General features: G+C 34.5%; 1 protein-coding gene across 1 annotated transcript in view; it reads left to right on the top strand.

The window, feature by feature from the left end:
• LOC150095842 (protein strawberry notch homolog 1-like) overlaps window positions 1-12,861 on the top strand; it is a 447,536-nt gene that overhangs the window by 310,509 nt on the left and 124,166 nt on the right. Inside the window, exon 21 of the mRNA XM_090408811.1 lies at window positions 7,153-7,258. Within this exon, the coding sequence (XP_090264937.1) occupies window positions 7,153-7,258 (106 nt within the window). The remainder of the gene's footprint in view (window positions 1-7,152; window positions 7,259-12,861) is intronic.

Below are 12,861 nucleotides of genomic sequence, written 5' to 3'. Positions count from 1 at the left end.
ACTACTAGGTCAGATTTGCACTCTTGCAGAAACTGCTTTACTTCTTCCCTCAGTTCGAAAAGGCGTGCAAGAACTCTTCCTCTCAATAACCACCTCACTTCTGCGTTGAGAAGGAGATGTTGGTGGTGTGAGTCCATACTCTCATTGGTGGTGTGAGTCCATACTCTCACACAGTGTCATGAACAACCTGGAGTTCATAGCTTGACTACAAATTTCATTTATGATCTTCACCGCATCATTCATCACAGTGTTTAGTTCAGTAGAAAGCTTCTTTGCAGCTAGGTGCTCCCGGTGGATCATACAGGGTGCACGACTTCCTTTATTTTCGCAACTACTCCTGAGTGACGTCCAGTCATGCTCACAGCACCATCCGTACACACTTCGATGCATTTACTCCACTCTAAGCCCTGCGCTTGAAAATACCCGTCAAGAGCATTAAATATCTCTGAAGTAGTGGCCCGTCCAGGTAAGTCAAGGCAACAAAGAAGTTCTTCCCTGAAGTCTTCATCTTCACTATACCTCACGAAGCAAAGTAGGATAGCATGGTTACTCATGCAGTTGATTCATCAAGTTGAATTGCGAAATGTCTCGATTTCTTTATTCCCTCTACAACTTGCTTTTCGATATCGGTGGCCATATCATTAATTCTCCTCTGAATGGTGGTGTCCGAAAGCGATATAGCCTCCAGTTTTTTAGTGCCTCGAGGACCCAAAATTTTTCGTACGACATCTAAGATGCAAGGTTTTACTAACTCCTCACCAATAGTAAACGGTTTTTCATTTTAGCTATTCAAAGAGCAACTAAATAAGAAGCTCGAAGCAGTGACTTGTCACTAGTCATCATCATTTTCATTTCACTTTTCTGACTTTTCATCTGGTCACGTAATCTTTGAAAAAAGTCTAGTGGCTTATCAATAAAATGACGAGCAAGTTTGGAAGGTTTCATAGCATCGTTTGACAGAATTTCGGAACATACTACACACAAAGGGCGTGGTGACAGTTCACTGCCAGGGGCTATAATGAAACCAAGCTTCTTGTCGAAACGCCTAACAAAGTTTCCTTTTCTTTTTTCGGTTTGTATTGCACATTCCGAAGTATCAACATATTTCTTTTTCTTTGTTTCTTCTAAACTTGAAGCACTAGTACTTGGCATACTTTCGGTACCATCACTACTTTTCTCCTGAATATTGTCCTTGCCTCTACTAAAGAAGGTTAAAAGGTTTTGCTGTTTGACTTTTTTTGTCTCCATTTTGTAGGGTTTCAAATTTTACGAAAGAAATAACTTGTTTTCTGAAAACAATATGGACGAGCGTGATAAAATAAGAATTTTTGCGATGTGTCGTCGACAGGTGAGCTGACTCAATACTGTCATTCGACGGCTGCACACTTGACGAAGTGCGCAGCCGTCGAATGACAGCGTTCCGCTCACCCTGCAACAATATAGCGCCTGAATCATGTAGCCGCTACATGATTGGGGGAAAATTTTGGTGGACTGCTAGGAAATTTCTGTGGACCAGCACTGGTCCATGGACCACAAGTTGAAGAACAAGGGTGTAGAGTAAGGTTTGTCAACTTGGGTTGGAGGTCAAAAGTAGGTCATTGATATACAGAAGGAAGAGGGTGGGTGAGAGAATAGAACCATGTGAAATCCCAGCATTAATTGGATGGTGAGAGGATATGGAACGATCTACTACCATACAGTGTGCATCCAGACAGAAAGCTGGCAATCCAGCTGCAGAAGTTCTGAGACAGTCTAAATGATAGGAGTTTGCTTAGTAAGCCTTTGTGCCAGACCCAGTCAAAAGCTTTAGAGATATCAAGTGAAACCACTTGAAATATGCCAAATTTCTCCAGGGCATTTGTCCAGAGATGGGTGATATATGAGAGTAGATCTCCTGTTGATCAGCAGCGACGGAATCCACACTGGTGGTCGCTTAATAGCTGGGTGCCTTCAAGGTAGTGTAGGAGTTGAGAATTGGTTTTCTCCATCACTTTAGATAGGACTGAGGTGAGTGAGATAGGGCAGTAGTTAGATGGCAGCAATTTGTATCCCTTCTTAGGAATAGGTTGAATAGAGGCCAATTTCCAGGCTTTGGGATAGATATCAGTGGGGAGTAAGAGAGTACGTATAGGTGGCATAGGATAGGAGTCAGTTCTGGTGCACAGACCTTCAGGACAATTGGCGGAATGCCATCAGGGCCAGGAGTCTTTTTTTTTTGTCTAATTTAGACAATAGGTTTCTAATCTCTTTCTGGCAAAAGGATATAGCGGCATTGTATGTTGGGCAGTTGGAATGATTGGGGGAGCATTTGCCATTGTCAGTTATGCATGCATTGGAGGCAAAGTGTGAAGCCAGGAGATAAGCTTTTTTCTATGGGTGATGTTGCAATAGAGCCATATGGGTATGATAGGGTGGGAATAGTGTAGGGCAAAAGTTATGATCAATTGCTTTAGCAAGACACCAAAACCCATGGCTGCCATTTGGGCAGGCTGAAAGTTTCCTGATTTTTGCCCATTCAAATTATATTTTGGAATCATTGATAGTTTTCTTGCATCTGTTTCGGGCTTCATTATAAGCAGTGAAGGAGGATGGCATTCCTGATTTAAGCCAGTTGTTGTGTGCTTGATTTTTCATTTGTATAGCCCTTGGGGGAAACATATTCCCCCACACCAGCAAGGATTACTTTGGTGATTCATTCGGTGCATATGTTTGGATTGGAAGATTGGAAACAATAGTCCAACCATGAAAATGAAGCATAGTAGTCTCGGAGGCTGTCCCCCTTGTAAAAAGCTCAGAGTGGTTGGCGGCACTAGGAGAGCAATAGAGGTAACAGATGAATTTGACTGAGTTGGGAAGGGGTATTTTCAACCAAAGAAGGTCAGAGTTGGGTGATTCTAAGTTAGGTGCTCTCTGGCAAGATATTTCAGAACAGATATATGCATAGATGTCACTCTTGGGTCGAAAGTAGGTCATTGATATGCAGAAGGAAGAGTGAGGGAATAGAACCTTGAGGAATCCACACGGTTCTAAGTGAGGGAAAAGAGTGAGGTGGGTGAGGGAATAGAACCATGTGGAATCCACACTCCCCCCAGCACTATCTATCTCAACCTTGAGATAGATAGTGCTGTGGGCAGGTGAGATTTGAGTTTCTGCTAAAAAGAGTAGGTGAGGTTTGTTGGACTGCAGATGGTAGTGGACACTATTAAGGTTGAAGTTGAGGCCACAGATGTTAGTGAAATGGATGTGCAAGGCTCTGTGGACATAGATTTGACTGCAAGGGTCTTGCACATGTCCCATTGCAGTGCCTGCATACTGGTTGCCATGGTGGCTGCTAGCAGTGTCGTCACTTGGTTTTTGTACTAATTTGACTTCTTATAGTCCATGATCCAACGGTTGTCTCCATTTTGGCATTTTTCTTCAGTTGTTTTTGAAGTGGCATCTTTGTTCCCTCTGGGCAAATGTTAAGTCAGGTCAAGCACATGTGCATAATTCGTGGGAGGTGTCTAATTTGTTTATTGCTGTCATTAATTTGGATGTGTTTATCACAGGTCACTTTCACGAGACATGGAAAGTTCATTGCATCCTTTCTTTTTATAGGTCCGAAACAATGGCATCTGACAATATTTCTGGGATCTCCTGCTAATTTGTTGATGTTTTCTTTTTAACAATTTACTGTTTTCCATTGGAAAGTTCAAAACAATGGCATTGAGTCTCCTGTTTTCAGCCTGGATCAACTAGTGTACCACTAATGCAATTAGGTCGTGGAGTTCATTAACGAGCCAGGGGGCACTTGTGATCAGGCGCTGGTCATCGAGTAGCTCAAGCTTAGTTTAGAGCATTCGGATTTTGGAAAAGAAAGTTTTGATCATAGTATTAAGGTGTTGTTCGAGATTTTCAACTCATTTGCCTAAGTGTAGTAGCTGTTTTACAGAAGAAAGGCTGGTTGAGATCAATTAAAAGCTTGTGCACTGATTCATCTATTTTTGTGCAGGAAGCATGTAGTCAGTGGCAACAGAAATCGCACAATATACTTCTCTCTCTCTCTTTTTTTTTTTTTTCTCAGTAACTGATTTTATAGCTGCAGCACTTCATAGTTTGGGGAATTAAGTCAGAGACTAGTAACCTCTTGTAAAAAATAAATAAATAAACTCAGAAGCACAAAAAAAAAAAAAAAAAAAAAGCAGTAGATTTACTGAAAACAGCACAAATAATAAGGGTAATCAATTTAGAATAATGGATATATTAAATGTCATCACTTGGAATATTAGGGGATTAGGCTTGAAAAGAAACAGAACTCAGCAAACAGTTAGGTAACTATATAAATGGAAGATTATGGTAGTAATATACAGTGGTGTTGAGTAGAATAAAAAAAAAAAAAAGCAAGTTGTAGTGTAGTTATAACGATGGAACTAAATGGAAGACAAGAATTAAGAATTACACTTTTATTAATGAAAGAATAACGACCGTAACACTGAAATTTGAAAGAAGCTAATAGTAATGAGAATATATGTTCCAGAAGAAGGAAAAATAGAAGAAAGTAAACTATTTTACATAGAAAATAAACTATTTTCTATGATATAGAAAAGCTGATGAGACATTGTAAGAAAAATGATTATTTGATAATTGCAGAAGACTAGAGAGGCAAACCAAAGTGTACCACACATTGTAAGCATATAGAGAGAACAGTACGTAAATCAAAATATCACTAAACTGAGAGATTTCTCATCATTTTATGAATTAAAATATCACAAACTGATTTTTCCAAAAAATAGATATCCATAACATATACATGAAGCACTAGAGGACTACAATCAATAATATACTGTATAAGTGTTTACAAAAAAATCTATCTTCACAAGTAAGAGCAATAGTTGATAGAGATAATGATATATATTCAAATTTTTTTCTTTTAATCTCAATAATAGCAATACTAACAAGATGAAAATCATAAAAACCCTAAGAAAATAATGAAAAGAAAAAATGTAGCAATAAACTACAAATCCCAGTTGTCTTAGTACTCATCAAATGAAGAATGGATAAACAAGCAAATAGCAGAACAGTTCTTGCCCCAAGAACTGTTCTGCTATCTTAAAAGTATGTTGGATTACCTGCAATATACCCAAAGAAAAAATGGAAAAAAGGATAAAGTAATATCAATTTTTAAGAAACGAGATAGTTTATATGAAAATTACATGGATATTAGGTTATTAAATACAGCATATAAATTATATAGTAGTCTTTTAAATAAAAGACTTGCCATTATTGCTGATAGTTTGTTATTAGAACAGCCTGGATTTAGAAAGGGTCGAGGTTGCATTGATGATGTATTTACACTAAAGCAAATCAGGAAAAAAAAGACAAGACTTTAAATTACAGATCATTTGGCATTTATCATTATGAAAAATCTTTGACAGAGTTAATAGACAATGGAATTGTCTTTTAACTCTGTCAAATATGGAATATAATAGAGGACTCTTCTATTATGGAATATAATAGAAGACTGAGGCTATCAAGAGCAGTTATTAAATGCAATTAAGAGTTTAGATAACAATTCAACCACATTCATAAATATTAATGAATACATAGCAGCAGAAATAGAAACTATGGAGAAAGACATTCCAACAGGAATGTCTTTTTCCATAGTTTCTCCTTATTTAATATATATAGATAATCTGATAAAGAAATGGAAATCTGTAGTAAATCCAGGAATAAACAGCAAACACAATTTTTGCAGATTATCATTTAATCATACAAAAATTACACATAGAAGAGGACCTTCAAAGATCTTTTAACCTTTTAAAGCAACTGAGTAATGAATATAATTTATAAATTTCATTAACACAAACAAAACTATGGCAATCTGGGATAGATATCCCATGCTAACTAAAATAGTAATTGAAAATCATGCTCTAGAACAAGTAACACATTTTCAAGAGTTCATGGAAGTTAAGTTTCTTTGCAATTAAAGAAGGAGTAAGAGTTAGGTTTTTCTCTCACTAAGCAGTGAATGAGCAAACGGAATGGTTTGTCTTTAGAGGTAGTGGGAATGAGATTAAGGGAAGGATAACAGCTGGCTTTGGTGATGATAACCTCCCTTGACTCCCTGGTAATAATATTAATAAGTAATTTATTACATTAAGAGTGCTTTAGATCAGTGGTTCTTAACCTTTTAGAAGTTTAGCCCCCTAGTTTGTAGTAACATAATAATAATAATTAAACTTTTTTTTTAAAAAAAATAGTGGTTTTACTTACTGATTATAATGACAAAAAAAAATCAGAAAACAGAAATCAACTTAAATGTATTTTAATGAGACTTCTGTTGTTGAACATTCTCTACTAATTTGTCTATTCTTGCTTCAGTTGCATTACTCGATGCTGTTTGCATGCAGGAGTCTATTCGGAATTGATTTTGTTGTTTCGTTTTAATATTTACCATTGTGGAAAATCCCTTTTCAACAAATATGTAGAATCAAAAAGCAACAAATTTTGATTGGCAATGGTAAACAGGTGTAGATATTCCCTCCGGATATGTATTGTATTCAAAATTGGACAACTTTTCTTCTTTACGAAGCTTTTACTAATGATTTATTTATAACAGTTATTGCATTCATGAAGGATTTATGATTTTTCTATTCATCCATTTTTTTCATAAAAAAACTCTTCTGGCTTATCTTTATATTGTTGATGCCTCGCTTCTAAATGCCTTCTTAATTTATTTAGTTTCAGACATTCATTTGAGAGGACTACACCGCAAACAACACATTGTGATTTTTGAATTTCATCCATTTCTACACTAATAAATCCGATATTTATATAATTTGTATCATATTTCTTTTGTTTACTTTTACTTATTTTTTTACATTTATGACTAGCATTATTTTCTGTTTCACACACAATTACATCATCCATGGAATTATCACTGTCATTACTTTCACGTTTTCTTTTTGAACTACTAGGTGTATTTATATTTAGGAAATCAAATAATGTTATTTGTTTGCTCATTTTATAAGGGGGTAAATTTTAAGAAATAACTTAAGAGGTAGTGGGAGTTTAAAATTTCAGATAATCACTTCTATCACATGCTCACTCAATATATGCTTAACATGTAGATGTGTGTGTGTATATATAAAAGCTTTTGCTTTTTTTTTATAGTATGGTCGCACAGCACTTGAATATGTTATGCAGGCTGTAATGCAGAATCGAAAGGAACCACCTCTTGTACCACCACCCACTGACTATCATGGAGACTTTTTCCCTGGTAGTATATATTTATCTCACTTTTTCATTAAATTTTATTGTCATTGTTGCCTAATTAGGTAGGCATACTTGTTTACAATCTTTGATTACAATAGTATACTTAGTTAAAGAGTATATTTATTTTTAAATAGTTTTTATTCAGGTTTTAAAAAATAATATAGAAACCTCTTGAATCAATCACTAGATGTAATACTTAACTTATTTTATAAAAAGATGTTTATTAATTCGTTTATATTTTTCTGGATTCAAACCAGCATCTTCAAAGCAAATAACATGTTACAGTTTACATGCAGTGATGAGTAAGTGAAACAATTCAAATTGTAATGGACAAAAGATTTAAAGCCCTAATTTGGTGCACTCTAAAATTTAATAAAAGAAGTATTACAGTTGAGTAGGAGTTGATCTTAAAATGCCTGTCTCCCAAATATTTGGTAGATGAATGCAGCCATACTTGTTAAGGTTAGAAGGTTCACAGACAATTGATCGAGAAGAAAATTCATTGCCAGTAAATATCATCACAGAAAAATTCATCACACAATGAATAAATTGTAATGAATAAATCGCAATGAATAAATAGATTGCAGAAAAATTCGCTGAAAATGTTATTCGCTAGAAAATTGAAATGATATTGCATTGATACTGATACATGAAAAGTAAATGTAGTGCAAGATAACTTCTTTATAGCATATTGGTTTTCTTCCATCTAATCTTGTGTAAACAGGTATCCAAAGTATGATCTGCTAGTCTTGACCTGCCATAATAACGATAGCAAATATATTTCTTATTCTCCAAAGCAGATGTTAACAGATCATCCTGTGTGTCCATGGTAGACCAGGTCAGTCTCAGGGAACTTCATGCACTCCAGGATATGCTAGAGCAGTGTTTTTCTCAAGGTGTGGTACGCGTACCCCCAGGGGTATGTGAAAGGTCGTTAGAGCGTACATGGAAAAATTTTCGGCTATGCATAATTAAAGGAGTCATTATATTTTTCAACAAACAGTGCAATTAGAGACAACCGGGATAAAACGGCACTAACTAATGAATCACATCCTCTCTCCAACAGAAACTGCTGTATAGACCAAGCAAAACCATATGTTGCCTGTGGAACATATGGTTTTGCTTGATACCACCCGTGTTGTTAACGTGTTAAAACTAAGAAACATATAGTGAATGTGTTTCAGATATTATGGAATTCGATTGAAGGGAATTAGCATTTCAACAGTTGAGTTGAAATGCTAATTTGTCTTTGGTTCGTGCGATCTTTTGTTAATACCACACCAATTATATGCAGTTCTTCGCTGCTCTACGTATCTCAAGTCTTGTAAATTACTGGTAATTTTTGCTTGAAATAATGGGAAAGAAGATGACGCTGTTTGGGTAGATGACTTTGACGATGCACACAAAGAAACTATTCTCGATGCCAAAAGTAGTGATAGCGAGTAGGAGCTTCTTGGTGAGTTGCACCATTTTCAGTTTTTTTCTGAAAACTTTAGTTTCCGAAAATTCCCTCACGTATCTCGCAACACGATTTTTTAGCTTTAATTTTGGAAAAAAAGTTAGAGTTATATTCGAGTAAATACAGTATTTTTTTTTAGCTTTCAAATTCTTACGTATGGTTAAAAATTGGATTTATAAAACCCCCAAAAGAGAGCAATATAGCAAATACAAGTAAACTGTAAGCAACAAGAAAACGTTGATTTTGCATCTGGGTCGCCTGACATCTCTAGAGAACCAAAATTTAAAAATAAATCATATTTTTTGTTTACATGAACATATAAATACAAATAAAATAGATATTTAGTTTTAATTAATATTTTAAATTAATTTATTAATTTTAATTAATTAATTTATTTTTAATTAATTGATGAATTTTTTTTTTTATTAATTAATTAGGGGTTACTTGGTAATAATGAAAATTTAACAAGGGGTACACGGATATCTGAAATTTGAGAAACACTGTGCTAGAGGATAGACTTTGTCCTTAGGAGTGTGGATCAGAGTTTGCCAATTTGACCCATGGTATGAAGATTATATATTAGTACTTTGGCTACCTTTTCAGCGTACCTCCGATATATGGAATAGGAATATTAGTGTTGTTCTTTTATGTTTAGGTAGTAACCTACCAAACACACAAGAGTGATGTTTTGTTCTTTGTGGGAGAGCTATGTAGTATTTTATCCATTTTGTGGGAGCTATAACTATTGGCCAAGAAATTATGGCAAAGATAGTTGAGTTCTGTGGAAAGAGCTTCATCATTAGAACAATAGCTTTAGCTCTGTGTGTAAGTGTTTTCAGAATTCCAACTGTTGGGCTGGATAATGATGTGATATCTTCCTTTGTGTATGTGTTGGCTTTCTATAAATGGCAAAAGATAATGAACCATCTGAAAGGCAAGTGAGTAATTTGTCAAGAAATGAAAGGCATTTGATTCTTCATCTACTGTGAAATGAATTTTGGGATGTTGGCTGTTAAAGGTAAGGCATGTTTTGTATATTTTGTTCTCAAAGTATTCTAAAGTTAGATGGGGGGGGGAGAACCCATTGTAGTACCATTAATCTGTTCATAGATTTTTCCTTGCCAAGTAAAGTAACCTTCGTGTAATGGTTCATTGAAAACAACACTAGGCATCCGATTGTTTCTCCATTCTCTTAGGTATAATTTGGTATAATCAGATGTTAGGATGGGAGGTTTAGCCTTCAGATTAAGGCAAAACTCTTGACACTCAGGATGGTCAGTTTGGATTAATCAAATGTTTGATCAAGGTTGCCTTTTTAACCATTATGTGGAACAGCAAGCCAACACTGGAATTGTCAGGGGTTGGTTGTTTGGCATTATCAGATGGTTGGTTAGATGTCATGTAACATGCTGTGATGAAAAGGTGTTAACAAAAGAATGTTAGTGATGAAAGGGGCAGAGGCATTAATGAACTGACAATTGTGCCACTTAAAAAATAAGTAAATAAGTATGAGGCCAAAAAGTAATGAAGTAAAACAGTCTTCCAATATTTAGATAATGATTTCGATCTATTTTTTTTCTTTAGAAGTACAATAGTGCATATTGTTTAATGTCCTTTTATTGACAAACTGTCTTTTTCAGCATTTTATCTCTCTCTGTCTGTGTGTGTGTGTGTGTGCATGTGAATTCAGTATAAAATTATAAAACAACAAAAATTACACAATAACCACAGTAATAAACTTTCATGAAAGTGCAGATATTTTGTACTGAAAATTACAGTACATCATAAGTGTGGAAACAGCAAGCAAATCAGGAATACAAGGTGCATACAACAATTGATTTACCAATTAAAAATGGTTGTCACTTATTAGAAATTAATATTAAAAATAAGTAATATTAAAATTATTTTTGATATTTACATAACATGAGAATCTCCCAAACATTGGGGGGGGGGGGAGAATCATTCCTGTTCAGATTATGCCAAGGTAAAAGAGCTTTGCAAACTTTCTTTGAAAAAACATTCATATTTATAACTGTTAGAAGATAAACTTCATCCACAGGATATTGTGTTTAGTGTCAATACTATGCTGTGCCAGACCACACTTTTGAAGTTTCACATATTCAATGTGAGATGAGAAGTTTTGTTGATAGAAAAATATGTGAGATTAAGGTGAAATGTTTCTGCCAATAGGTTCAAAAATTCCAGAAATACAAGGGATTAGAATCCTGCAGTCTGAAGAATCCTTAAGTGTTGTTGGAACATAGGAATCAGTTGTCTGTTGGATTTGATGAGGGTTGTAACCATTTAATTTTTTTAAAGTTTTGGTAATGAGAAGTTCTTGTTGTGAACTTGAAGGGGATGAGCACTTGTTATGCACTCTATAATATTATTTATTATTTATACTATTATAACTTAACAACACTGATTTTCTTTTTGGTATTATCTACGTGTTTCAAAACAATCATTAACCAGCTCTTATGAAGTACATTTGTAATTCAGACTGATGCAGAAATATGAATCATTTATATCATAAGCAAAAATTTACTGCATCCCTTTGCTAATAAATGGGTTATTAACATTTCTGAATTCCCATTGAGCGATGCTCAGACTAGTGCAGTGATGATGAGCAGTCCGCATGCTGCGCTCCAACTACTATCCTGTAGCCCGTCAAAACGTTGCACTTCATTTAGCTGACGTGTAAAAACTTTAGCAAAAAGCATAATGTGTTATCAGTATGACGCACGCATTAAGAGGTAATGTGAAAAATATTTGCTCGCGAATTTTGACTACAATATATATGATAGTAGTTGCATTATTCTTGAATAAACTTATTGATACAAGTTGTTTCAAAACCTCAGCAAATTATAAATATATAATGGTAATGCAATTTTTTTCTTTTAAAAAATTGCATCTTTACAATTTTTTTTCTTTTTTTACAAACAGAACCCTGTGTTTAATCAATGAGTTCAAATCTAGAAAAAGTAAAGTTGAGGACAAATATCGTCATTTTAACGAAAGAGGGACATGCGACTATTTTTTTGCTTGCATAAAAGATAATGCTGTTTGCTTGATATGTTGTGAAAAGATATCTGTTCTCAAGGAATATAACATCAAGAGGCATTATAAAATTTAATTTGCAAGGACAAAGTGAATCAACTGCAAAAAAATCTTAAACAATGGCAAAATGTATTTAGAGCTGCTTCATTTACTGCAGTTCGTGCATGCTACATTATTAGTCAAATTTTGGCAAAAAGAATGAAATGATTCTCTGATGGAGAAATAGTAAAAGAATGCCTACTAGGGGTAGTAGATTTCACTTTCCTTGATAAAAAAAAGATATAATTTCAAAAATCAGCTTATGATTTACAATTGCAAGACGGATTGCAATCTTTTGCAAAGTATTGAGTATTTGCAGAGACACATTTCTAAGTTACAATGGATTTGGCTTTGGATGAAAGTTGTGATATTAGTGATATGGCACAACTTGCTGTCTTTTTGATAGGAACAGATTCTAGTTTTAACATCACTGAAGAATTTGCATCTTTAGTTCCATTGAAAGGAACTATTTTCAGAAAAAATGTATATAGGGAACTGAAAACTGTTCTTAATCAATTAAATATCCCAATAGAAAAGATCATCGGCATAACAACAGATGGAGCTAGAGCCATGTCTGGTATGAATGTTGGTCTGTCGGAATTATTATCCAGAGACATAAAAAAAGATTAACAGGATACGAAATAATTATTTCTCACTGCATTTTGCACCAAGAAATTTTGAGTGCAAAAGTTTTGAAAATGTCCAATGTTGTTCCACCGATCATTAAAATTGTTAATTTTATTAGATCTCAAGGACTGAATTATCACGAATTTAAGGAATTTTTGAGAGATGTGGAAAGCGAATATGGTAATATCCTTTTTAACACTGAAGTTTGATGGTTAAGTTGTTGCACAATGCATAAGCATGTGTATGATTTGAAGAGCAAAATTCAGTTATTCTTGGAGATGAAAGACAAATGGTTTCAAGAATTTAATGACAAGGACTGGATGTGCAGATTTTACATTGACATTTGACATTACTCAACATTTGAACAAATTAAATATAAATCTTCAAGGATAGAACAAACTTATTAATGAAATGTTTGATAAAAT

This window comes from Typopeltis vanoorti, chromosome 19 (assembly GCF_054136105.1).
Source record: "Typopeltis vanoorti isolate ZY-2024b chromosome 19, IOZ_Tvanoo_1.0, whole genome shotgun sequence".
NCBI classification, from domain to species: domain Eukaryota; kingdom Metazoa; phylum Arthropoda; class Arachnida; order Uropygi; family Thelyphonidae; genus Typopeltis; species Typopeltis vanoorti.
This window is presented reverse-complemented; position numbering and strand designations above follow the sequence as displayed.